Raw genomic sequence first — 27,082 nt, 5'->3', positions numbered from 1 at the left:
CACCATTATGTGACCTATTCTATCGACAGGTTGCTCACTCGATGATAATGGAAGACGATACCAAGAGTTGACGAAAGGTGTGTACACCCACGTACCACGTATGGAATTTGGTGGATCAGGATAGCCACCAAACACGAGAATTCGCTCTAGATTGTCATAGGGATGTTTGAACATGCCGATAAACAGGGACCAGTCTTTAACCGAGCGTCTATAGACGGCAACCTGACTTCCAACTGACGGTTTCAGAATACTCCTATATTTTGATCTGTGATATACCGTCGAGTCCCACTCATTCACTGACGTTTCAAAATGGACTCCTTGCTTTTCCTGATTTTGAGTTCTCTTGAGAAAGCTCTGCACTGCAGTATGGCAGATACAACAGCACAGCAGAAACAAACGAAACAATTGTATGCGAACTAACGCCATATCATTGCTACTTAAGACACGAAAAATGACCACTTTGATGCTGCTGCATTGTCTTATATCTTACTGTAAAAGAGAATGTCTGAATGGTTACATGACTAATATAGCCTGATTAATTCTTATTGATAAGCAACGTTTTTTGTCTCGGAGAATTTCTCATAAGACTGTCGAGCTAGTTTCAAAACTGCTAGCATACAAATTCAGTCTGCAACTCTAAATTTGAAAACAGTCGATACTAGCAACCCACGACCAGCTATCGCCTTGCGCAGCCTCCAAGATTATACAAGCTCTAATGACAACGTAGTGTGAATGACCATTATAGTATAGTAAAGGGCAATCTTAGAAACTTATTTAAGCAGCCTCTCCATCCATCCAATTATTCGCAACCATCACGAAATCAAATGCAATGAAGCACCACACCGTGCATGTTTGCATGTGTTTCCCTTCTAGTGTAGTGTACATGCGTAGTCTATATCCTTTGATGGGCAAAATGTATATGGTAGATACTGTTGAGAATAATGTTTGCAAGACATTTAGCTTGCAGTTTGTTAATAGAAATGTCGTAACACAGCAAATTGCAATCATCTCTAAGAAATGAGAAAAGTGAATGAGAGATTATCTTTACTTACAACACGATCTCTACAGAATTGAGGTTTCAACTGACGAAAGAGCTTAGGGACGTGGACACCCTGAATTAGAAAGTCTGGACATAATCATGATTCATTTTACTGTCTTGAAATTCAGTTGCAGTTTGTATTTGAATGTTTCAAAACTATATATTGCAATATTCTTATGATTTCATGGCTGATGGTATATTGGCGGTTAGTGTTTGGAGAGAAACTAGTAGCGTATTAAATTACTATAAATGTTAAAAATTTAGCAAATATTACACAAAAAGTAATTTTTAGAATTATTGCTGTTCGATCGGTAGACACTATTAGAATGAAAAAGTAGTAAAGTGCTAAACCCTTGGCTGCTACACTCTTGCTCATTATTAGTTCTACATCAGCTAGACTGAATAATTATTGTTTTCTCACTAAACGTTTACTGTAACTATTTATAATTATAGCTTAGTTCCTGTGTAGTGTTGCTGACATAGCAACGTGCGTCATTGCAACACATGGCGACATCCCCTCACGTGACAATTTAGCACATGATTACCGGTAAAACTTTAATTAATACACAGAATCCCTAATTCGCATATAAGCCCGGTTTCAAGACTGGCTGTGCTATTGAGAAAAATTCACAAGCCATTGCGATTTCGTAAGTCTAAAGTGAGCTAGAGTGAACAGAGAGTAGACTGACAAGTGCAGTTGCACAGTGCGATGCTAAACATAACTAGAACTTAAACAATTCTCTTTGAAAAAAGAAATAGATGTAGGGATTGTATAAAATGTAATAGAAACAAGATTTAGATAATAGGAACCAAAGCCAGACATCGTTATTGAATCCTTCCAGTACACTAAAGGCAAAATGTAAGGAATGTGTGTTCGAAGGATTCAATAATGATGTCTGGCTTTGCTTCTTATTATCTAAATCTTGTTTCTATTACTTTTTATACAATCCCTACATCTTTCTTTTTTAAAGAAAATTTAGAAATAGTCAAGCGTAGTTAAATTTGTAAACTATTCTATGTGTCGTTTTCGAAATATTTAGCCACGTTTTAAGATGATTTCTGGAGGTCTAAAATCTAACCACGCCCACACAGCCTTGTCAATCCCTATATACAGGGTACTAAAACCGTACCCTGTGATACCAAGGATAACAATTTAAACCCTGGGGAATCGTTTGTCGTTTGGTCGTTTGGTCGTCGGTATACGCCGACGTTACTGTATACCCTACCGCTTCCGCACCTCGGGAAATTTTATTACATATCAACATTACGATAATGTTGCGATACCCTAACAATATCAGTATTCTCAAAATCGGACAAATTCATTATGTGCATGGATGTTGTATAGCAATTGTCAATTTGTGTGTTACAGAAACTAACCTCTCAACGATAATCTATATTTCAGTATAATTCTTTTAATTCAAACTTTAGAATGCCATCTAGATATATCCAGATTGTGTAAGTTTTAACTGCTCTTCACTGATATTCAATAAAAGTGCAACTAATTAAGATCAAACAATGATAAAATGTTTTCATTACGCAACGTACTATGGCGCGCAAGTTATACTTGAACTGACGACATTCAAATTTCTTTTATTACTACAATTAACTACTTCAGTTGTCCAGAGTTCTAACTGCAATTTCTTGCCATCAAGCGTTTGCTTTCATCCATCTCCATGCACGTGCTCGTCTCATCGATCTCTTAAAAACGCATCTGCTGTAAACGAGCGACGATGTCGCTAAATGATGGTCTCTCGTCAGGATGACCCGACCAGCATCGACGCATCAGATCGACGTAATTAGCTCGAGCGTCAATCTGTGGAAGAGTCGGTCGAACTCCAGACAAGACGGTATCCTTCACGTCTTCAATAAACTCGAACTCTCGGTCTTCGTATGGAACACGACGGGAAATAATTTCCCACATTACGATACCATAACTATCAAACATTCTATAACAATTCTATAGTTGTAAGATGATTTCTGATACTAGCCTACCTGTACACGTCTGCTGATGTCCCGTACGCTTCCTCTAAAAATATCTCCGGTGCTCTCCACAAAACGGCACCTACACTGCGTGACAGATCGCTGTGTGGTTGGAGAAGTGGCGTCGTAAGATCTTCTGCTTCAAAGGCATTAGCGCGACGTCGTGCTACCGTTTGTCTAGCTCTTTGAGCCTTGACTAGCCTGGCTGCACCAAAATCGGCTACTTTTACTGTCCATTCTTCGCTCACTAACAGATTACTACTCTTCAAATCACGATGGATTCGTGGAGGTTGAAGACTGTGAAGAAACTCCATTCCTTTCGCTGCATCTAAACAGAATGTGATCTGTCGCATGTAATCAAGATAAATCGACTCATCGTGAAGAATAGCACTGAGAGCACCCCGCTGCATAAACTCCAACACCAAGAAAGGACATTCGTCTGCTGCAAATCTTCCTGCACCGACAAACAACACGATGTTGGCGTGACGAATGGAACGCATCAATAAGATCTCGCGTTCGAATTCTCTCTCCTGCCTGCCTGCTCGCATCACCATCTTTAGTTTCTTCACGGCCACGTTCATGTCCCGATACCGCGCTCGATAAACGTTTCCATAACTTCCCGGCGTCTCTCCGTCGATGCGTTCGATCAGCCTCAACTCTGATCCGTCGATTGTCCACACGCGTCCCATTTCCTCCACTTCCATCTCTCTCGCTCGTTTCATTCGTCTGTATTTGATCATTCTTTGCAGGAAGACCACGAGACACAATAGAATGAGCAAGACAGCTATTGCCACGACAGTGATGATGTAATAAGTAGGATACTGACATCGAGAACCCGTGTAACCGAATTCACACTGACAATGAGCAGCCCGCTGTCCTTCTCTCGTGACAACAAAACATGTTCCATGTCTACCACAATATCTTTCGTCACATAGACAACTAGTCATGTTGGTGGCACCTTCTGCTTTTGTCGTCAAACCCGAAGGACACGGCGAACACGATGTAGAACCGGCGACTGCAACTTTTCCTATCGGACACAGAGAGCAGTATTTGAGTGACCAGTTCTCAGAGTACCATCCGGCATGACAGCCTGGCCGCATGGCCGTCAAGACTCGTTCACCTTGATTTTCTATTGGTAGACGCACGTATCTGTACTTCTCGTTGGGCATTCTCAAACTACCAGACGCGTAGACGCTGTTATCGACTACGTGCAGACTGTCGACAGGAAAACTAAGATTGTCCGTTTGTTGGATCCACTCGTTGGAATCGAGACAAAGCGTAACTACACTATCTGATCGATAATCAAAGTCTCCGTACTTTTCACTGACATTGTGACGAACCGCTAAAATTTTCCTTCCAGACACAGCCGCTTTGACTTTGCACAAATTGATTGGATGAACGAGATAAAACATCATATCGTTGTGATTAGATGGTTGTACTTTATGCCATCGTCTTCCAATTAAATCAAAATACCACAAGTCATGGGAACACAAACTCTGAAAATTGCGCGATATTTTTATGTTGTCAATGTTTTGTACAATATACTCTAACAATACATCAGATCCTCCAATCATAAAAACCATTGAATCTACAACCAAAAGTGAATGTCCCAGCCTTCCCATAGGCACAGGAGTATTGGGCACGGGATCAATGTGGGTCCATCGTCCCGTCACTGACGAGTCGTCTCTCAACAAATCCAACATCCACACATCGTTAAGGAGCAAGCAGTTCCACGGAATTTTCATTATGTACTTCTTAAGAAATCTTTCCTTTCTTCTGAAAGTCAAACCAGATAAACCGACTATCAAATAGTCGTAGAGAATTGTTGCAGTTGTGTTTCTATCGCACGTAAATCCTCCAATCATAACAATAGAACCGTTCCCAACGTCGGCCATCGCAGGATACAGACGATAAGAAGGCGCGTTTACAGTGTCAGCTTCGATCCATCGCCTTTGACGGATGAGATAAACGCAAACATTTGACAGGGGTACAGACATTGAACATTCGCCTTCAAATCGTTCACGAAAAAGCCATAATTTCTTTTTATGGCACATATTAACAAATCTTTGTGTCCCGTATGTGACCATGTAAGTGTTGTTAAAACCAGCTGCTGCCGTGTACCGAAAGCATGAAGAAGGACCAACGTTAGAATACTGCCACCACGTGTTGCTTTTCATATCTAATTGCCATTGCGTAGATACAGCTACAGTATCTAAAAACATGTATGGATAGTTCGTCACTCTACTAATCACATACATAAACAGGGAAACTACAACTTTTGAATTGCTATGGAGCCTCACGTCACTATATGTTTTTCTAGATCTCACATATCCATACTTAGATATAAACTGTTTCAAGTAATTCCAAATAGTATCTGCGTAAACTTCCAACTGGCTTGAAGACAGTGGTCGAACAATTGGAATAAAGAGACTGCCTCCTACTTGACATGAATACAGATAGGTCCACGGTTGGTCAATAGGAGGATTTTCTCTCGGTAAAGAACTCAGCTGCCATACGGATGTATTGCCTACAAACATCAGGTACCGCACTCTCGTTTCAGATAGATCTTGATCTCGCTCAACGCCGCTAAACACAAAAACGCCATAACTTGTAGAGACGGCCGACAATCCCATCGTGGATTGCTCGGGAGTAGACGTAGAGTTGCTTGATACGGAACGCGCTTCAATCCATTTCCTTGCTGTCAAATCTAGTCTATACACCTCACTTCCCATCACATGAAGAATTTCACTGCGCATTTTGTCAAACAAGACGAAACTTCTAAACTGCATGCTGTCGCAAGGCAATGTGTAAGCAAACCATCTTCGCCATCTTTGACGTTTGCTGTCGAACAGCCAGGCATCTCTTACCTTCGTCAATTCCGTCACGACTGCTGATGTTCCTTGCACACCACCATATACTAACATAGTGCTGTCGTTGATGGCGACTGCATGGTGTAGATGACGCCGTTTCGGCCATTCGGATATGTTCGGGTGCTCGTGTCGATACCAAGTGTATGTACGTTCACCGTCTTCTTCTTTCTGGCATCTCAATTCCAGCAAGTCGTTCATTTCCTTCATTTTCCTGTTATTTCCATATTCCTCCAATCCTCCAAACACAAACAAACTCTCTTTACATTGACAACTGCTCCTTTCCTGTTGCAGTACGACACCGGTGTGAAATGCACGAGCTTTCACATCTTCTCCTTCCATTTTCAGTTCTAGTTTCTTCCATTCTTCTCGAATACCATCAAAGAGCCACGTATCATTAAAAGCATATGATTCTCGGTCTTGAAAACCTCCAAATAGAACGACAGTCGTTTTACACAAGCTCACCATTGTGTGACCTGTTCTAGCAACAGGTTGCTCGATGGAAACTAGTGAAAGACGATACCAAGAATTGATAATAGGTGTGTACACCCATGTACCACGTATGGCATTTGATGAATCAGAATATCCACCAAACACGAGAATTCGCTCCAGATTGTCATAGGGATGCACATACATGGTAATATACATCGGCCAATCTTTAATTGAGCGTCTATATACGGCAACCTGAGTTCCAACTGATGGTTTCGGAATGCTCCTGTCTTTTGATCTGTGATATACCGCCGAGTCCCACTCATTCACTGATGTTTCAAGATTGACTCCTTGCTTTCTCTGGTCTTGAGTTCTCTTGCAAATGGTCTGCAGTAAAGTACTGCAGATACAACAGCACAACAGAAACAGGTCAAGAAATCGCATGTGAACTAATATCATACGATTGTCAGCGTAAAGGTCTAGAATCACTTCTTCTATACTGTGGCACTACATTATATACATCAGTAGAGTATTATGTTTCCATGATTGCATGGTTGATACTGTTTTATTAACGTTATTGTTCTCGGAGAACTGTGCCTAGTATTAAGCTATTAATTAAACCATTAACATATTCTACTGCAAGTTCAACAATGGATAACAAATTCAGTTGAAACTGTCTGCATCTTTAAAAATGAAAACAGAAAATAGCAGCAAGCCTCTAGCTTGCTTTTGCGCTGCCCCTGGTCTTACAAACTTTACTAATGACAGTCAGTTGGTAGAAGGTAGTAAGAGACAGTTTTAATCGTCCCATTCTATTTCATCAATCTTTCCAACCTAATTACAGCAACCTTTCCCATCCAAACTGTATTTAACTCCAACCCTAACGAAATCGTCACCAGTTAATAGTCAATATATTTACCGATGCTCAGGCTGATCGGTAACGTGGTTGTGTATGCGCTTCGCTCCTAGTATTTCATGTATATGCTTCATTTTCTATACTATAGTCTCTTCAGTGACTGGTTGTCAAAGTTTACAACTGATAGCGATCTATTAGATTTGCAAGACAAATATCCTGCGGTGCATGGAAATGTTGTAAAACAACAAATTATGAGCAGTCGTTTTCAAGAAATGAGAAAACTGAAAAACAAGTTATCTCTATGACACAATATCTCAATTTAGACTGATCAAATAGCTGACGGACATGGACAATGTCATGTTGAATCCGAAAGTCTGTAGGCAATCGAAAATCGATTTTGCTGTCTTGCACATTCAATTTATAATTCGCGTATGTCGATTGTTTCAAGAACAGAGAAACAAGACGAAATCGAACTTATGTGTTCACAAAGTGATGAACAGGTTTTTTGGTCGCGTACACCATGCACTCGTATACACAATGCAAACATGGCGAAAGATGCACGTTCTACTAAACGCGTGACCCATCCAAAAAGAAACTTGCACAGGCCCCATAGCTATATGTCTCCACTGCATTGTGACGGACCGCTATAAAATCGTCCCTCCCAACACAGCCGAGCCGCTACACATATCACTCTCAAAATAAAAACGTTGTGTATATAGATGTTGAAGACCACTTTAGTTTGCGTTAGTCATAATATACATGAAACATAACTTTTAAATGAGGCTATAGTACTAGGGAGTGCAAAGCAATTAACTGCCACGTATATATTGTAAACAGACTTTCTGTACGTACAGATAACCTAATGTACGTAATGTCGATGTCCCATCACAACTAGACAAGCCGACCCAGCTACGGCATCGGATGCATCAAGACGTCATGTGGTAGTCAAATTCTTGCTTACAGAACACATAAAATCATGTTCAAGTGTTGTCAGAAATAAACAGTTAAAGGAAATAAGGAGTTTGCGACTTTTAGAAGTTCCTATAGCCTAATCTAACTACAACAGTTAACATTTAAATTTATAGTTTCGTTTGCACCGTATACTATAGACTTGCAAGTTAGACTTCGAGTATACGACACACATCAAACATTGCTAAATGTTGTCATTCGAGAACACGTAATCTAAACCTAATCTGACGGTGGTCAACTTCAAACACAAATTTCTAAATCATCTCAAAATAATTCTACGACGAGAACATCAACAGTTATAATCGTCACGTGTCCCTATATTCAATCTTTGCCATCATACTCCTGTTTCATCTATGTCCAAATGTTCGTGTGATCTATCTCCTCTCGATGATGTAACAAGCATGGTATGCAAACGATCGACGATTTTGTCAAATGATGGCCTCTCGTCGGGATCAGACGACCAGCACTGACGCATCAGATCGACGTAATCCTGACGAGCGTCAACGTGAGTAAGTGTTGGCCGCACCCCGGCCAATACGGCATCCTTCACATCCTCGATCCACCCAAACGTTTGATCTTCGTATGGAAATCCACGAGCAACGACTTCCCACATTACGATACCAAAACTATATAGCAAAGATTTCTTAGATCACATGCAATTGTAATGATTTTTGTAAAGCTACCTGTAGACGTCTGCTGATGTCCCGTACGCTTCCTCTAAAAATATCTCCGGTGCTCTCCACAAAACGGCACCTACACTGCGTGACAGATCGCTGTGTGGTTGGAGAAGTGGCGTCGTAAGATCTTCTGCTTCAAAGGCATTAGCGCGACGTCGTGCTACCGTTTGTCTAGCTCTTTGAGCCTTGACTAGTCTGGCTGCACCAAAATCGGCTACTTTTACTGTCCATTCTTCGCTCACTAACAGATTACTACTCTTCAAATCACGATGGATTCGTGGAGGTTGAAGACTGTGAAGAAACTCCATTCCTTTCGCTGCATCTAAACAGAATGTGATCTGTCGCATGTAATCAAGATAAATCGACTCATCGTGAAGAATAGAAGTGAGAGCACCCCGCTGCATAAACTCCAACACTAAGAAAGGACATTCGTCTGCTGCAAATCTTCCTGCACCGACAAACAACACGATGTTGGCGTGACGAATGGAACGCATCAATAAGATCTCGCGTTCGAATTCTCTCTCCTGTCTGCCTGCTCGCATCACCATCTTTAGTTTCTTCACGGCCACGTTCATGTCCCGATACCGCGCTCGATAAACGTTTCCATAACTTCCCGGCGTCTCTCCGTCGATGCGTTCGATCAGCCTCAACTCTGATCCGTCGATTGTCCACACGCGTCCCATTTCCTCCACTTCCATCTCTCTCGCTCGTTTCATTCGTCTGTATTTGATCATTCTTTGCAGGAAGACCACGAGACACAATAGAATGAGCAAGACAGCTATTGCCACGACAGTGATGATGTAATACGTAGGATACTGACATCGAGAACCCGTGTAACCGAATTCACACTGACAATGAGCAGCCCGCTGTCCTTCTCTCGTCACAACAAAACATGTTCCATGTCTACCACAATATCTTTCGTCACATAGACAACTAGTCATGTTGGTGGCGCCTTCTTCTTTTGTCGTCAAACCCGAAGGACACGGCGAACACGATGTAGAGCCGGCGACTGCAACTTTTCCTATCGGACACAGAGAGCAGTATTTGAGTGACCAGTTCTCAGAGTACCATCCGGCATGACAGCCTGGCCGCATGGCCGTCAAGACTCGTTCACCTTGATTTTCTATTGGTAGACGCACGTATCTGTACTTCTCGGTGGGCATTCTCAAACTGCCAGACGCGTAGACGCTGTTATCGACTACGTGCAGACTGTCGACAGGAAAACTAAGATTGTCCGTTTGTTGGATCCACTCGTTGGAATCGAGAGAAAGCGTAACTACACTATCTGATCGATAATCATAATTTCCGTACTTTTCACTGACATTGTGACGAACCGCTAAAATTTTCCTTCCCAACACAGCCGCTTTGACTTTGCACAAATTGATTGGATGAACGAGATAAAACATCATATCGTTGTGATTAGATGGTTGTACTTTATGCCATCGTCTGCCAATTAAATCAAAATACCACAAGTCATGGGAACACAAACTCTGAAAATTGCGCGATGACTTTACGTTGTGAATTTGTTGTACATCACTAACAATATACTCTAACAATACATCAGATCCTCCAATCATGAAAACCATTGAATCTACAACCAAAAGTGAATGTCCCAGCCTTCCCATAGGCACAGGAGTATTGGGGATGGGATCTATGCGAGTCCATCGTCCCGTCACTGACGAGTCGTCTCTCAACAAATCCAACATCCACACATCGTTAAGGAGCGAGCAGTTCCACGGAATTTTCATTAAGTACTCATTAAGAAATCTTTCCTTTCTTCTGAAAGTCAAAACAGATAAAGTGAATATAAAAAGATCGTTGAGAATTATTGCAGTTGTGTTTCTATCGCACGTAAATCCTCCGATCATAACAATAGAACCGTTCCCAACGTCGACCATCGCAGGATACAGACGATAGGAAGGCGCGTTTACAGTATCAGCTTTGATCCATCGCCTTTGACGAATGCGAAAAACACAAATACTTGATGAAGGTACTAGAGCTTCCAAATCGCCTTCAAAGCGTTCCCTACAAAACCATCCTGTCTTTTTACGGCACAAATTAACATATTTTCTAGTCCCGTATGCGACCACGTAAGTGTTGTTAAAACTCGCGACCGCCGTGTACCGAAAGCATGAAAAAGGACCAACGTTAGAATACTGCCACCACGTGTTGCTTTTCAAATCCAATTGCCATTGCGTATAAACTAAAGAGTTTCCCGAAAAAACACTAAAGTACGGCCCTATCCTACTCATCAAAAAAGATATTATATGAAATACAATATTAAGATTGCCAGAAAGCCTATTTTTAACAGACGTATTTTCCAATTTCCTATTGTTAGATTTATAAATTAACATTTTTATGTAATACGAAAAAATACCCGCAGAAAATCCAAACACGTCTGTAGCGAGTGGTTGAAGAACGGGTATAAAGAGACTGCCTCCTACTTGACATGAATACAGATAGGTCCACGGTTGGTCAATAGGAGGATTCTCTCTCGGTAAAGAACTCAGCTGCCATACGGATGTATTGCCTACAAACATCAGATACCACACTCTCGTTTCAGATAGATCTTGATCTCGCTCAACGCCGCTAAACACAAAAACGCCATAACTTGTAGAGACGGCCGACAATCCCATCGTGGATTGCTCGGGAGTAGACGTAGAGTTGCTTGATACGGAACGCGCTTCAATCCATTTCCTTGCTGTCAAATCTAGTCTATACACCTCACTTCCCATCACATGAAGAATTTCACTGCGCATTTTGTCAAACAAGACGAAACTTCTAAACTGCATGCTGTCGCAAGGCAATGTGTAAGCAAACCATCTTCGCCATCTTTGACGTTTGCTGTCGAACAGCCAGGCATCTCTTACCTTCGTCAATTCCGTCACGACTGCTGATGTTCCTTGCACACCACCATATACTAACATAGTGCTGTCGTTGATGGCGACTGCATGGTGTAGATGACGCCGTTTCGGCCGTTCGGATATGTTCGCGTGCTCGTGTCGATACCAAGTGTACGTACGTTCACCGTCTTCTTCTTTCTGGCATCTCAATTCCAGCAAGTCGTTCATTTCCTTCAATTTCCTATCATTTCCATATTCCTCCAATCCTCCAAACACAAACAAACTCTCTTTACATTGACAACTGCTCCTTTCCTGTTGCAGCACGACACCGGTGTGAAATGCACGAGCTTTCACATCTTCTCCTTCCATTTTCACTTCTAGTTTCTTCCATTCTTCTCGAATACCATCAAAAATCCAAGTATCATTAAAAGTATATGATTCTCGGTCTTGAAAACCTCCAAATAGAACGACAGTCGTTTTACACAAACTCACCATTATGTGACCTGTTCTATCGACAGGTTGCTCACTCGATGATAATGGAAGACGATACCAAGAGTTGACGAAAGGTGTGTACACCCACGTACCACGTATGGAATTTGGTGGATCAGGATAGCCACCAAACACGAGAATTCGCTCTAGATTGTCATAGGGATGTTTGTACATGCCGATAAACAGGGACCAGTCTTTAACCGAGCGTCTATAGACGGCAACCTGACTTCCAACTGACGGTTTCAGAATACTCCTATATTTTGATCTGTGATATACCGTCGAGTCCCACTCATTCACTGACGTTTCAAAATGGACTCCTTGCTTTTCCTGATTTTGAGTTCTCTTGAGAAAGCTCTGCACTGCAGTATGGCAGATACAACAGCACAGCAGAAACAAACGAAACAATTGTATGCGAACTAACGCCATATCATTGCTACTTAAGACACGAAAAATGACCACTTTGATGCTGCTGCATTGTCTTATATATTACTGTAAAAGAGAATGTCTGAATGGTTACATAACTAATATAGCCTGATTAATTCTTATTGATAAGCAACGTTTTCGGTCTCGGAGAATTTCTCATAAGACTGTCGAGCTAGTTTCAAAACTGCTAGCATACAAATTCAGTCTGCAACTCTAAATTTGAAAACAGTCGATACTAGCAACCCACGACCAGCTATCGCCTTGCGCAGCCTCCAAGATTATACAAGCTCTAATGACAACGTAGTGTGAATGACCATTATAGTATAGTAAAGGGCAATCTTAGAAACTTATTTAAGCAGTCTCTCCATCCATCCAATTATTCGCAACCATCACGAAATCAAATACAATGAAGCACGACACCGTGCATGTTTGCATGTGTTTCCCTTCTAGTGTAGTGTACATGCGTAGTCTATATCCTTTGATGGGCAAAATGTATATGGTAGATACTGTTGAGAATAATGTTTGCAAGACATTTAGCTTGCAGTTTGTTAATAGAAATGTCGTAACACAGCAAATTGCAATCATCTCTAAGAAATGAGAAAAGTGAATGAGAGATTATCTTTACTTACAACACGATCTCTACAGAATTGAGGTTTCAACTGACGAAAGAGCTTAGGGACGTGAACATCCTGAATTAGAAAGTCTGTACATAATCATGATTCATTTTAATGTCTTGAAATTCAGTTGCAGTTTGTATTTGAATGTTTCAAAACTATATATTGCAATATTCTTATGATTTCATGGCTGATGGTATATTGGCGGTTAGTGTTTGGAGAGAAACTAGTAGCGTATTAAAAATTTAGCAAATATTATACAAAGAGCAATTTTTAGAATTATTGCTATTCGATCGGTAGATACTATTAGAATGAAAAAGTAGTAAAGTGCTAAACCCTTGGCTGCTACACTCTTGCTCATTATTAGTTCTACATCAGCTAGACTGAATAATTATTGTTTTCTCACTAAACGTTTACTGTAACTATTTATAATTATAGCTTAGTTCCTGTGTAGTGTTGCTGACATAGCAACGTGCGTCATTGCAACACATGGCGACATCCCCTCACGTGACAATTTAGCACAACATTACCGGTAAAACTTTAATTAATACACAGAATCCCTAACTCGCATATAAGCCCGGTTTCAAGACTGGCTGTGCTATTGGAAAAAATTCACAAGCCATTGCGATTTCGTAAGTCTAGAGTGAGCTAGAGTGAACAGAGAGTAGGCTGACAAGTGCAGTTGTACAGTGCCATGCTAAACATAACTAGGACTTAAAAATTTCTCTTTGAAAAAAAAAGAAATAGATGTAGGGATTGTATAAAAAGTAATAGAAACAAGATTTAGATAATAGGAACCAAAGCCAGACGTCATTATTGAATCCTTCCAGTACACTAAAGGCAAAATGTAAGGAATGTGTGTTCGAAGGATTCAATAATGATGTCTGGCTTTGCTTCTTATTATCTAAATCTTGTTTCTATTACTTTTTATACAATCCCTACATCTTTCTTTTTTTTAAACAAATTTAGAAATAGTCAAGCGTAGTTAAATTTGTAAACTATTCTATGTGTCGTTTTCGAAATATTTAGCCACGTTTTAAGATGATTTCTGGAGGTCTAAAATCTAACCACGCCCACACAACCTTGTCAATCCCTATATACAGGGTACTAAAACCGTACCCTGTGATACCAAGGATAACAATTTAAACCCTGGGGAATCGTTGGTCGTTTGGTCGTTTGGTCGTCGGTATACGCCGACGTTACTGGATACCCTACCGCTTCCGCACCTCGGGAAATTTTATTACATATCAACATTACGATAATGTTGCGATACCCTAACAATATCAGTATTCTCAAAATCGGACAAATTCATTATGTGCATGGATGTTGTATAGCAATTGTCAATTTGTGTGTTACAGAAACTAACCTCTCAACGATAATCTATATTTCAGTATAATTCTTTTAATTCAAACTTTAGAATGCCATCTAGATATATCCAGATTGTGTAAGTTTTAACTGCTCTTCACTGATATTCAATAAAAGTGCAACTAATTAAGATCAAACAATGATAAAATGTTTTCATTACGCAACGTACTATGGCGCGCAAGTTATACTTGAACTGACGACATTCAAATTTCTTTTATTACTACAATTAACTACTTCAGTTGTCCAGAGTTCTAACTGCAATTTTTTGCCATCAAGCGTTTGCTTTCATCCATCTCCATGCACGTGCTCGTCTCATCGATCTCTTAAAAACGCATCTGCTGTAAACGAGCGACGATGTCGCTAAATGATGGTCTCTCGTCAGGATGACCCGACCAGCATCGACGCATCAGATCGACGTAATTATCTCGAGCGTCAATCTGAGGAAGGGTCGGTCGAACTCCAGACAAGACGGTATCCTTCACGTCTTCAATAAACTCGAACTCTCGGTCTTCGTATGGAACACGACGAGAAATAATTTCCCACATTACGATACCATAACTATCAAACATTCTATAACAATTCTATAGTTGTAAGATGATTTCTGATACTAGCCTACCTGTACACGTCTGCTGATGTCCCGTACGCTTTCTCTAAAAATATCTCCGGTGCTCTCCACAAAACGGCACCTACACTGCGTGACAGATCGCTGTGTGGTTGGAGAAGTGGCGTCGTAAGATCTTCTGCTTCAAAGGCATTAGCGCGACGTCGTGCTACCGTTTGTCTAGCTCTTTGAGCCTTGACTAGCCTGGCTGCACCAAAATCGGCTACTTTTACTGTCCATCCTTCGCTCACTAACAGATTACTACTCTTCAAATCACGATGGATTCGTGGAGGTTGAAGACTGTGAAGAAACTCCATTCCTTTCGCTGCATCTAAACAGAATGTGATCTGTCGCATGTAATCAAGATAAATCGACTCATCGTGAAGAATAGAAGTGAGAGCACCCCGCTGCATAAACTCCAACACTAAGAAAGGACATTCGTCTGCTGCAAATCTTCCTGCACCGACAAACAACACGATGTTGGCGTGACGAATGGAACGCATCAATAAGATCTCGCGTTCGAATTCTCTCTCCTGTCTGCCTGCTCGCATCACCATCTTTAGTTTCTTCACGGCCACGTTCATGTCCCGATACCGCGCTCGATAAACGTTTCCATAACTTCCCGGCGTCTCTCCGTCGATGCGTTCGATCAGCCTCAACTCTGATCCGTCGATTGTCCACACGCGTCCCATTTCCTCCACTTCCATCTCTCTCGCTCGTTTCATTCGTCTGTATTTGATCATTCTTTGCAGAAAGACCACGAGACACAATAGAATGAGCAAGACAGCTATTGCTACGACAGTGATGATGTAATACGTAGGATACTGACATCGAGAACCCGTGTAACCGAATTCACACCGACAATGAGCAGCCCGCTGTCCTTCTCTCGTGACAACAAAACATGTTCCATGTCTACCACAATATCTTTCGTCACATAGACAACTAGTCATGTTGGTGGCACCTTCTGCTTTTGTCGTCAAACCCGAAGGACACGGCGAACACGATGTAGAGCCGGCGACTGCAACTTTTCCTATCGGACACAGAGAGCAGTATTTGAGTGACCAGTTCTCAGAGTACCATCCGGCATGACAGCCTGGCCGCATGGCCGTCAAGACTCGTTCACCTTGATTTTCTATTGGTAGACGCACGTATCTGTACTTCTCGGTGGGCATTCTCAAACTACCAGACGCGTAGACGCTGTTATCGACTACGTGCAGACTGTCGACAGGAAAACTAAGATTGTCCGTTTGTTGGATCCACTCGTTGGAATCGAGAGAAAGCGTAACTACACTATCTGATCGATAATCATAATTTCCGTACTTTTCACTGACATTGTGACGAACCGCTAAAATTTTCCTTCCCAACACAGCCGCTTTGACTTTGCAGAAATTGATTGGATGAACGAGATAAAACATCATATCGTTGTGATTAGATGGTTGTACTTTATGCCATCGTCTTCCAATTAAATCAAAATACCACAAGTCATGGGAACACAAACTCTGAAAATTGCGCGATGACTTTACGTTGTGAATTTGTTGTACATCACTAACAATATACTCTAACAATACATCAGATCCTCCAATCATGAAAACCATTGAATCTACAACCAAAAGTGAATGTCCCAGCCTTCCCATAGGCACAGGAGTATTGGGGATGGGATCTATGCGAGTCCATCGTCCCGTCACTGACGAGTCGTCTCTCAACAAATCCAACATCCACACATCGTTAAGGAGCGAGCAGTTCCACGGAATTTTCATTAAGTACTCATTAAGAAATCTTTCCTTTCTTCTGAAAGTCAAAACAGATAAAGTGAATATAAAAAGATCGTTGAGAATTATTGCAGTTGTGTTTCTATCGCACGTAAATCCTCCAATCATAACAATAGAACCGTTCCCAACGTCGACCATCGCAGGATACAGACGATAGGAAGGCGCGTTTACAGTATCAGCTTTGATCCATCGCCTTTGACGAATGCGAAAAACACAAATACTTGATGAAGGTACTAGAGCTTCCAAATCGCCTTCAAAGCGTTCCCTACAAAACCATCCTGTCTTTTTACGGCACAAATTAACATATTTTCTAGTCCCGTATGCGACCACGTAAGTGTTGTTAAAACTCGCGACCGCCGTGTACCGAAAGCATGAAAAAGGACCAACGTTAGAATACTGCCACCACGTGTTGCTTTTCAAATCCAATTGCCATTGCGTATAAACTAAAGAGTTTCCCGAAAAAACACTAAAGTACGGCCCTATCCTACTCATCAAAAAAGATATTATATGAAATACAATATTAAGATTGCCAGAAAGCCTATTTTTAACAGACGTATTTTCCAATTTCCTATTGTTAGATTTATAAATTAACATTTTTATGTAATACGAAAAAATACCCGCAGAAAATCCAAACACGTCTGTAGCGAGTGGTTGAAGAACGGGTATAAAGAGACTGCCTCCTACTTGACATGAATACAGATAGGTCCACGGTTGGTCAATAGGAGGATTCTCTCTCGGTAAAGAACTCAGCTGCCATACGGATGTATTGCCTACAAACATCAGATACCACACTCTCGTTTCAGATAGATCTTGATCTCGCTCAACGCCGCTAAACACAAAAACGCCATAACTTGTAGAGACGGCCGACAATCCCATCGTGGATTGCTCGGGAGTAGACGTAGAGTTGCTTGATACGGAACGCGCTTCAATCCATTTCCTTGCTGTCAAATCTAGTCTATACACCTCACTTCCCATCACATGAAGAATTTCACTGCGCATTTTGTCAAACAAGACGAAACTTCTAAACTGCATGCTGTCGCAAGGCAATGTGTAAGCAAACCATCTTCGCCATCTTTGACGTTTGCTGTCGAACAGCCAGGCATCTCTTACCTTCGTCAATTCCGTCACGACTGCTGATGTTCCTTGCACACCACCATATACTAACATAGTGCTGTCGTTGATGGCGACTGCATGGTGTAGATGACGCCGTTTCGGCCGTTCGGATATGTTCGCGTGCTCGTGTCGATACCAAGTGTACGTACGTTCACCGTCTTCTTCTTTCTGGCATCTCAATTCCAGCAAGTCGTTCATTTCCTTCAATTTCCTATCATTTCCATATTCCTCCAATCCTCCAAACACAAACAAACTCTCTTTACATTGACAACTGCTCCTTTCCTGTTGCAGCACGACACCGGTGTGAAATGCACGAGCTTTCACATCTTCTCCTTCCATTTTCACTTCTAGTTTCTTCCATTCTTCTCGAATACCATCAAAAATCCAAGTATCATTAAAAGTATATGATTCTCGGTCTTGAAAACCTCCAAATAGAACGACAGTCGTTTTACACAAACTCACCATTATGTGACCTGTTCTATCGACAGGTTGCTCACTCGATGATAATGGAAGACGATACCAAGAGTTGACGAAAGGTGTGTACACCCACGTACCACGTATGGAATTTGGTGGATCAGGATAGCCACCAAACACGAGAATTCGCTCTAGATTGTCATAGGGATGTTTGTACATGCCGATAAACAGGGACCAGTCTTTAACCGAGCGTCTATAGACGGCAACCTGACTTCCAACTGACGGTTTCAGAATACTCCTATATTTTGATCTGTGATATACCGTCGAGTCCCACTCATTCACTGACGTTTCAAAATGGACTCCTTGCTTTTCCTGATTTTGAGTTCTCTTGAGAAAGCTCTGCACTGCAGTATGGCAGATACAACAGCACAGCAGAAACAAACGAAACAATTGTATGCGAACTAACGCCATATCATTGCTACTTAAGACACGAAAAATGACCACTTTGATGCTGCTGCATTGTCTTATATATTACTGTAAAAGAGAATGTCTGAATGGTTACATAACTAATATAGCCTGATTAATTCTTATTGATAAGCAACGTTTTCGGTCTCGGAGAATTTCTCATAAGACTGTCGAGCTAGTTTCAAAACTGCTAGCATACAAATTCAGTCTGCAACTCTAAATTTGAAAACAGTCGATACTAGCAACCCACGACCAGCTATCGCCTTGCGCAGCCTCCAAGATTATACAAGCTCTAATGACAACGTAGTGTGAATGACCATTATAGTATAGTAAAGGGCAATCTTAGAAACTTATTTAAGCAGTCTCTCCATCCATCCAATTATTCGCAACCATCACGAAATCAAATACAATGAAGCACGACACCGTGCATGTTTGCATGTGTTTCCCTTCTAGTGTAGTGTACATGCGTAGTCTATATCCTTTGATGGGCAAAATGTATATGGTAGATACTGTTGAGAATAATGTTTGCAAGACATTTAGCTTGCAGTTTGTTAATAGAAATGTCGTAACACAGCAAATTGCAATCATCTCTAAGAAATGAGAAAAGTGAATGAGAGATTATCTTTACTTACAACACGATCTCTACAGAATTGAGGTTTCAACTGACGAAAGAGCTTAGGGACGTGAACATCCTGAATTAGAAAGTCTGTACATAATCATGATTCATTTTACTGTCTTGAAATTCAGTTGCACTTTGTATTTGAATGTTTCAAAACTATATATTGCAATATTCTTATGATTTCATGGCTGATGGTATATTGGCGGTTAGTGTTTGGAGAGAAACTAGTAGCGTATTAAAAATTTAGCAAATATTATACAAAGAGCAATTTTTAGAATTATTGCTATTCGATCGGTAGATACTATTAGAATGAAAAAGTAGTAAAGTGCTAAACCCTTGGCTGCTACACTCTTGCTCATTATTAGTTCTACATCAGCTAGACTGAATAATTATTGTTTTCTCACTAAACGTTTACTGTAACTATTTATAATTATAGCTTAGTTCCTGTGTAGTGTTGCTGACATAGCAACGTGCGTCATTGCAACACATGGCGACATCCCCTCACGTGACAATTTAGCACAACATTACCGGTAAAACTTTAATTAATACACAGAATCCCTAACTCGCATATAAGCCCGGTTTCAAGACTGGCTGTGCTATTGGAAAAAATTCACAAGCCATTGCGATTTCGTAAGTCTAGAGTGAGCTAGAGTGAACAGAGAGTAGACTGACAAGTGCAGTTGTACAGTGCCATGCTAAACATAACTAGGACTTAAAAATTTCTCTTTGAAAAATAAAGAAATAGATGTAGGGATTGTATAAAAAGTAATAGAAACAAGATTTAGATAATAGGAACCAAAGCCAGACGTCATTATTGAATCCTTCCAGTACACTAAAGGCAAAATGTAAGGAATGTGTGTTCGAAGGATTCAATAATGATGTCTGGCTTTGCTTCTTATTATCTAAATCTTGTTTCTATTACTTTTTATACAATCCCTACATCTTTCTTTTATTTAAACAAATTTAGAAATAGTCAAGCGTAGTTAAATTTGTAAACTATTCTATGTGTCGTTTTCGAAATATTTAGCCACGTTTTAAGATGATTTCTGGAGGTCTAAAATCTAACCACGCCCACACAACCTTGTCAATCCCTATATACAGGGTACTAAAACCGTACCCTGTGATACCAAGGATAACAATTTAAACCCTGGGGAATCGTTGGTCGTTTGGTCGTTTGGTCGTCGGTATACGCCGACGTTACTGAATACCCTACCGCTTCCGCACCTCGGGAAATTTTATTACATATCAACATTACGATAATGTTGCGATACCCTAACAATATCAGTATTCTCAAAATCGGACAAATTCATTATGTGCATGGATGTTGTATAGCAATTGTCAATTTGTGTGTTACAGAAACTAACCTCTCAACAATAATCTATATTTCAGTATAATTCTTTTAATTCAAACTTTAGAATGCCATCTAGATATATCCAGATTGTGTAAGTTTTAACTGCTCTTCACTGATATTCAATAAAAGTGCAACTAATTAAGATCAAACAATGATAAAATGTTTTCATTACGCAACGTACTATGGCGCGCAAGTTATACTTGAACTGACGACATTCAAATTTCTTTTATTAGTACAATTAACTACTTCAGTTGTCCAGAGTTCTAACTGCAATTTTTTGCCATCAAGCGTTTGCTTTCATCCATCTCCATGCACGTGCTCGTCTCATCGATCTCTTAAAAACGCATCTGCTGTAAACGAGCGACGATGTCGCTAAATGATGGTCTCTCGTCAGGATGACCCGACCAGCATCGACGCATCAGATCGACGTAATTATCTCGAGCGTCAATCTGAGGAAGGGTCGGTCGAACTCCAGACAAGACGGTATCCTTCACGTCTTCAATAAACTCGAACTCTCGGTCTTCGTATGGAACACGACGAGAAATAATTTCCCACATTACGATACCATAACTATCAAACATTCTATAACAATTCTATAGTTGTAAGATGATTTCTGATACTAGCCTACCTGTACACGTCTGCTGATGTCCCGTACGCTTTCTCTAAAAATATCTCCGGTGCTCTCCACAAAACGGCACCTACACTGCGTGACAGATCGCTGTGTGGTTGGAGAAGTGGCGTCGTAAGATCTTCTGCTTCAAAGGCATTAGCGCGACGTCGTGCTACCGTTTGTCTAGCTCTTTGAGCCTTGACTAGCCTGGCTGCACCAAAATCGGCTACTTTTACTGTCCATCCTTCGCTCACTAACAGATTACTACTCTTCAAATCACGATGGATTCGTGGAGGTTGAAGACTGTGAAGAAACTCCATTCCTTTCGCTGCATCTAAACAGAATGTGATCTGTCGCATGTAATCAAGATAAATAGACTCATCGTGAAGAATAGCACTGAGAGCACCCCGCTGCATAAACTCCAACACTAAGAAAGGACATTCGTCTGCTGCAAATCTTCCTGCACCGACAAACAACACGATGTTGGCGTGACGAATGGAACGCATCAATAAGATCTCGCGTTCGAATTCTCTCTCCTGTCTGCCTGCTCGCATCACCATCTTTAGTTTCTTCACGGCCACGTTCATGTCCCGATACCGCGCTCGATAAACGTTTCCATAACTTCCCGGCGTCTCTCCGTCGATGCGTTCGATCAGCCTCAACTCTGATCCGTCGATTGTCCACACGCGTCCCATTTCCTCCACTTCCATCTCTCTCGCTCGTTTCATTCGTCTGTATTTGATCATTCTTTGCAGGAAGACCACGAGACACAATAGAATGAGCAAGACAGCTATTGCCACGACAGTGATGATGTAATACGTAGGATACTGACATCGAGAACCCGTGTAACCGAATTCACACTGACAATGAGCAGCCCGCTGTCCTTCTCTCGTGACAACAAAACATGTTCCATGTCTACCACAATATCTTTCGTCACATAGACAACTAGTCATGTTGGTGGCGCCTTCTGCTTTCGTCGTCAAACCCGAAGGACACGGCGAACACGATGTAGAGCCGGCGACTGCAACCTTTCCTATCGGACACAGAGAGCAGTATTTGAGTGACCAGTTCTCAGAGTACCATCCGGCATGACAGCCTGGCCGCATGGCCGTCAAGACTCGTTCACCTTGATTTTCTATTGGTAGACGCATGTATCTGTACTTCTCGTTGGGCATTCTCAAACTGCCAGACGCGTAGACGCTGTTATCGACTACGTGCAGACTGTCGACAGGAAAACTAAGATTGTCCGTTTGTTGGATCCACTCGTTGGAATCGAGAGAAAGCGTAACTACACTATCTGATCGATAATCAAAGTCTCCGTAGGTTTCACTGACATTGTGACGAACCGCAAAAATTTTCCTTCCCAACACAGCCGCTTTGACTTTGCAGAAATTGTTTGGATGAACGAGATAAATCATCATATCGTTGTGATTAGATGGTTGTACTTTATGCCATCGTCTGCCAATTAAATCAAAATACCACAAGTCATGGAAACACCAAACTTGAAAATTTAGCCGTTTATTATTAACAAGTCTTGTCAATAATTTAAAAAATACATCAGATCCTCCAATCATGAAAACCATTGAATCTACAACCAAAAGTGAATGTCCCAGCCTTCCCATAGGCACAGGAGTATTGGGCACGGGATCAACGTGGGTCCATCGTCCCGTCACTGACGAGCTGTCTCTCAACAAATCCAACATCCACACATCGTTGAGGAGCGAGCAGTTCCTCGTAATTTTCATCATAAATCTTTCATTTCTTCTGAAAGTCAAACCAGATAAACTGACTATTAAAATGTCGTAGAAAATTGTTGCAGTTGTGTTTCTATCGCACGTAAATCCTCCAATCATAACAATAGAACCGTTCCCAACGTCGACCATCGCAGGATACAGACGATAGGAAGGCGCGTTTACAGTATCAGCTTCGATCCATCGCCTTTGACGGATGAGATAAACGCAAACATTTGACAGGGGTATCGCAATTGAACAATCGCCTTCAAATCGTTCACGAAAAAGCCATAATTTCTTTTTATGGCACACATTAACAAATCCTTGTGTCCCGTATGTGACCATGTAAGTGTTGTTAAAACCAGCTGCTGCCGTGTACCGAAAGCATGAAGAAGGACCAACGTTAGAATACTGCCACCACGTGTTGCTTTTCATATCTAATTGCCATTGCGTAGATACAGCTACCGTACCTAAAAACATGTATGGATAGTTCATCACTCTACTAATCACATACATAAACAGGGAAACTACAACTTTTGAATTGCTATGGAGCCTCACGTCACTATATGTTTTTCTAAGTCTCACATATACATACTTAGATGCAAACTGTTTCAAGTAATTCCAAATAGTTTCTGCGTAAACTTCCAACTGGCTCAAAAACAGTGGTTGAAAAATTCGAATAAAGAGACTGCCTCCTACTTGACATGAATACAGATAGGTCCACGGTTGGTCAATAGGAGGATTCTCTCTCGGTAAAGAACTCAGCTGCCATACGGATGTATTGCCTACAAACATCAGATACCACACTCTCGTTTCAGATAGATCTTGATCTCGCTCAACGCCGCTAAACACAAAAACGCCATAACTTGTAGAGACGGCCGACAATCCCATCGCGGATTGCTCGGGAGTAGACGTAGAGTTGCTTGATACGGAACGCGCTTCAATCCATTTCCTTGCTGTCAAATCTAGTCTATATACCTCACTTCCCATCACATGAAGAATTTCACTGCGCATTTTGTCAAACAAGACGAAACTTCTAAACTGCATGCTGTCGCAAGGCAATGTGTAAGCAAACCATCTTCGCCATCTTTGACGTTTGCTGTCGAACACCCAGGCATCTCTTACCTTCGTCAATTCCGTCACGACTGCTGATGTTCCTTGCACACCACCATATACTAACATAGTGCTGTCGTTGATGGCGACTGCATGGTGTAGATGACGCCGTTTCGGCCGTTCGGATATGTTCGCGTGCTCGTGTCGATACCAAGTGTATGTACGTTCACCGTCTTCTTCTTTCTGGCATCTCAATTCCAGCAAGTCGTTCATTTCCTTCATTTTCCTATTATTTCCATATTCCTCCAATCCTCCAAACACAAACAAACTCTCTTTACATTGACAACTGCTCCTTTCCTGTTGCAGTACGACACCGGTGTGAAATGCACGAGCTTTCACATCTTCTCCTTCCATTTTCACTTCTAGTTTCTTCCATTCTTCTCGAATACCGTCAAAGAGCCAAGTGTCATTAAAAGCATATGATTCTCGGTCTTGAAAACCTCCAAATAGAACGACAGTCGTTTTACACAAACTCACCATTGTGTGACCTATTCTATCAACAGGCTGCTCACTTGATGATAATGGAAGACGATACCAAGAGTTGATAATAGGTGTGTACACCCAAGTGCCACGTATGAAATTTGGTGAATCGGAATAACCACCAAACACGAGAATTCGCTCTAGATTGTCATAGGGATGCATATACGTGGCAATAAACATCAGCCAATCTTTAATTGAGCGTCTATAGACGGCAACCTGACTTCCAACTGATCGCTTCGGAACGCTTCTATCTTTTGATCTGTGATATACCGTCGTGTCCCATTCATTCACTAATCCTTCCAAACTAACTTTCTGCCTTCTCAAATCTTGAGGTGCCTCAGAAAAACTCTGCACTGCAATACTGCCGATACAACAGCAAAGCAAAAGCGGACAAATAAATCGTATGTAAATATCTAATGACATGCGAGTACAGTGTACCAGTTCAGACAAAAAATATAACCGTCTCTATGCTGCACCACATTATATATGTATCAGTATAGTGTATGTCTGCATGATTGCACAAGTAATGTATTTTGTGTGAAATCGTAAGAGGTGTTGTTTATCTCGGAAAACTGTTGTCTGCTACAGTAACGCAATCGCGCTATCTCACCGCAATTGCAACGCTGCAATCATACAATCTAAATTTTCAAATTCAACAGTAAATACCAGCAAACCCAATTTGCTTTGTTTTGCCTCATGGTCATCAATGCTAATGACAATGTGAATGACAGTAATCTGATGGACCGAGATATCATCATCTTTTAGTTCGGCAGCCTTCAACCATATTTATACCTCAAATTATTCCCAACCATCACACAAATTATTGTGTATAACGACCCCTATAGACCAATGAGCGACGTGATTGCTTAAGTGTCGCTCCTACAGTATACATATTTAATAATGATTTCGTGTATAGCGTTGTTGTCAGGATGTTGGCAATTTAGTGTCTCTCCCGTATTCCCTAGAGAATTTGGCCATAACGGGTGCTCTAAACCATAATTATAAGATAATTTAACTCGAGAATGTCATATCTCCTAGCTATTTCACTTGGATTACGATTAGCGCTAAACTAGTAGCGTCTAGCAACCGAAAACTGTTAATTAAAGGATTGAACAATGAGAATTGAGAAGAGAGCAACGTTTGAGTGACCAGTTCTAGAAGTACAATCCGACATGGCAGCCTGGCCGCATGGTCGTCAAGACGCGAGTGCTGGTCCTAATTTTCTATTGGCAAGCACATATCTGTCCTCGTTAGATCGAATATTATACCACAAGCTATAAAACACAAATTCGTATAACAAAGCATAACTATAACTATTGATGTCGTTAATTCAACAAAAGGGTGATATCCTCCAACCATGAAAACCGGTCGCATAATAAATGTACCCAAAATATTGAGACGAGATCAAATTAATACGACCCCATCGTGCCTTTCACTAAAAGATAGCAAATCACCGGTAATTAAATTTGCTATCTTTCACTAGCGTGGTGTACACCTTAAATTGTTGACTATGTTCCACTACAATACTTATATTTTGTCCCCTTTAGGAGTGACACTCGTTAGTCTCCACGCTAAAAAGTAAATAGTTCCTTCAAATTTCTGTGACTGCGGCTACTAGCTATCAATAATATATATACGTCTGTGTGTATGTGTATGTGTGTGTGTGTGTGTGTGTGTGTGTGTGTGTGTGTGTGTGTGTGTGTGTGTGTGTGTGTGTGTGTGTGTGTGTGTGTGTGTGTGTGTGTGTGTGTGTATTCCAATGAGGGCCAGGTGATTGTCTTTCCAGGGGAGAGACTACGGCCCAAGATTTCTTGCAGCTTCATTTACCAGATAACAACCACAAAATTGATTCCAGCAGTCAGCATCAGTTACAACTTCTGTTGGACTCTGCGTTATGGTCATCACTCAAAGACTCGGCGAGCATAAGGGATCGAGCTGGACTGAATACTATTTCTGGTCAACACACTGGGGCATGGCTACGGGCAGTACCGAACCCGAATCTTGGCCTGTCCATGCCCAAAAGAGAGATTAGTGTTGCATTACGAATATGGTTGGGTATCCCAATTTTCCCATCCCCAAACTCGAAACGCTGCCCTTGTGGTAACACAGTTGATAAGTTTGGAGACCATCTACAGGGATGTAATCAAGGACAAAGCTTTATAACAAAACGTCATGATGCTCTATGCGAAGTGGTGTATAACGCTCTACTTACAGATGATTCTCGTTGTTGTAGGGAGGCAAGATGTAGCAGTAGCAACCAAACAAG

General features: G+C 41.2%; 3 protein-coding genes across 3 annotated transcripts; all 3 read right to left on the bottom strand.

The window, feature by feature from the left end:
* Window positions 1-2,446: 2,446 nt before the first annotated feature.
* Window positions 2,447-4,027, bottom strand: LOC134178984 (probable serine/threonine-protein kinase drkC). Its single transcript, XM_062645896.1, has 2 exons — window positions 3,032-4,027; window positions 2,447-2,973 (listed from the first exon to the last, which is right to left on the bottom strand). Exons 1-2 carry the CDS (start codon window positions 3,964-3,966, stop codon window positions 2,739-2,741), a joined length of 1,170 nt encoding a protein of 389 aa, XP_062501880.1. The 5' UTR covers window positions 3,967-4,027; the 3' UTR covers window positions 2,447-2,738.
* A 4,280-nt stretch (window positions 4,028-8,307) lies between these two features.
* On the bottom strand, window positions 8,308-10,003 carry LOC134179033 (probable serine/threonine-protein kinase drkC). The gene is made up of 2 exons (XM_062645939.1): window positions 8,824-10,003; window positions 8,308-8,766 (listed from the first exon to the last, which is right to left on the bottom strand). The coding sequence occupies exons 1-2, from the start codon at window positions 9,978-9,980 to the stop codon at window positions 8,475-8,477; spliced, it is 1,449 nt and encodes a 482-aa protein (XP_062501923.1). The 5' UTR covers window positions 9,981-10,003; the 3' UTR covers window positions 8,308-8,474.
* Window positions 10,004-21,612: 11,609 nt separating this feature from the next.
* LOC134177973 (uncharacterized) lies at window positions 21,613-26,718 on the bottom strand (the record flags this gene model as incomplete). The annotated part of the gene is made up of 4 exons (XM_062644752.1): window positions 26,644-26,718; window positions 26,085-26,090; window positions 25,427-25,590; window positions 21,613-25,177 (listed from the first exon to the last, which is right to left on the bottom strand). Coding segments are annotated over exons 1-4 (3,810 nt in total), but the record flags the coding sequence as incomplete, so codon positions are not given.
* Window positions 26,719-27,082: the final 364 nt, after the last annotated feature.

This window comes from Corticium candelabrum, chromosome 4 (assembly GCF_963422355.1).
Source record: "Corticium candelabrum chromosome 4, ooCorCand1.1, whole genome shotgun sequence".
Taxonomy (NCBI): Eukaryota; Metazoa; Porifera; class Homoscleromorpha; order Homosclerophorida; family Plakinidae; genus Corticium; species Corticium candelabrum.
The sequence above is the reverse complement of the archived record's forward strand: the minus strand, read 5'-3'. Positions and strand labels throughout refer to the sequence as shown.

Excerpts from the sequence above, each read along its gene's own strand:
- LOC134178984 (XM_062645896.1), bottom strand. The coding sequence starts at position 3,966 with ATGACTAGTTGTCTATGTGACGAAAGATATTGTGGTAGACATGGAACA. Across the intron at positions 2,974-3,031 it reads ACATCAGCAGACGTGTACAG|TTATGGTATCGTAATGTGGG; the intron begins GTAGGCTAGTAT and ends AATGTTTGATAG.
- LOC134179033 (XM_062645939.1), bottom strand. The coding sequence starts at position 9,980 with ATGCCCACCGAGAAGTACAGATACGTGCGTCTACCAATAGAAAATCAA. Across the intron at positions 8,767-8,823 it reads ACATCAGCAGACGTCTACAG|TTTTGGTATCGTAATGTGGG; the intron begins GTAGCTTTACAA and ends TTTGCTATATAG.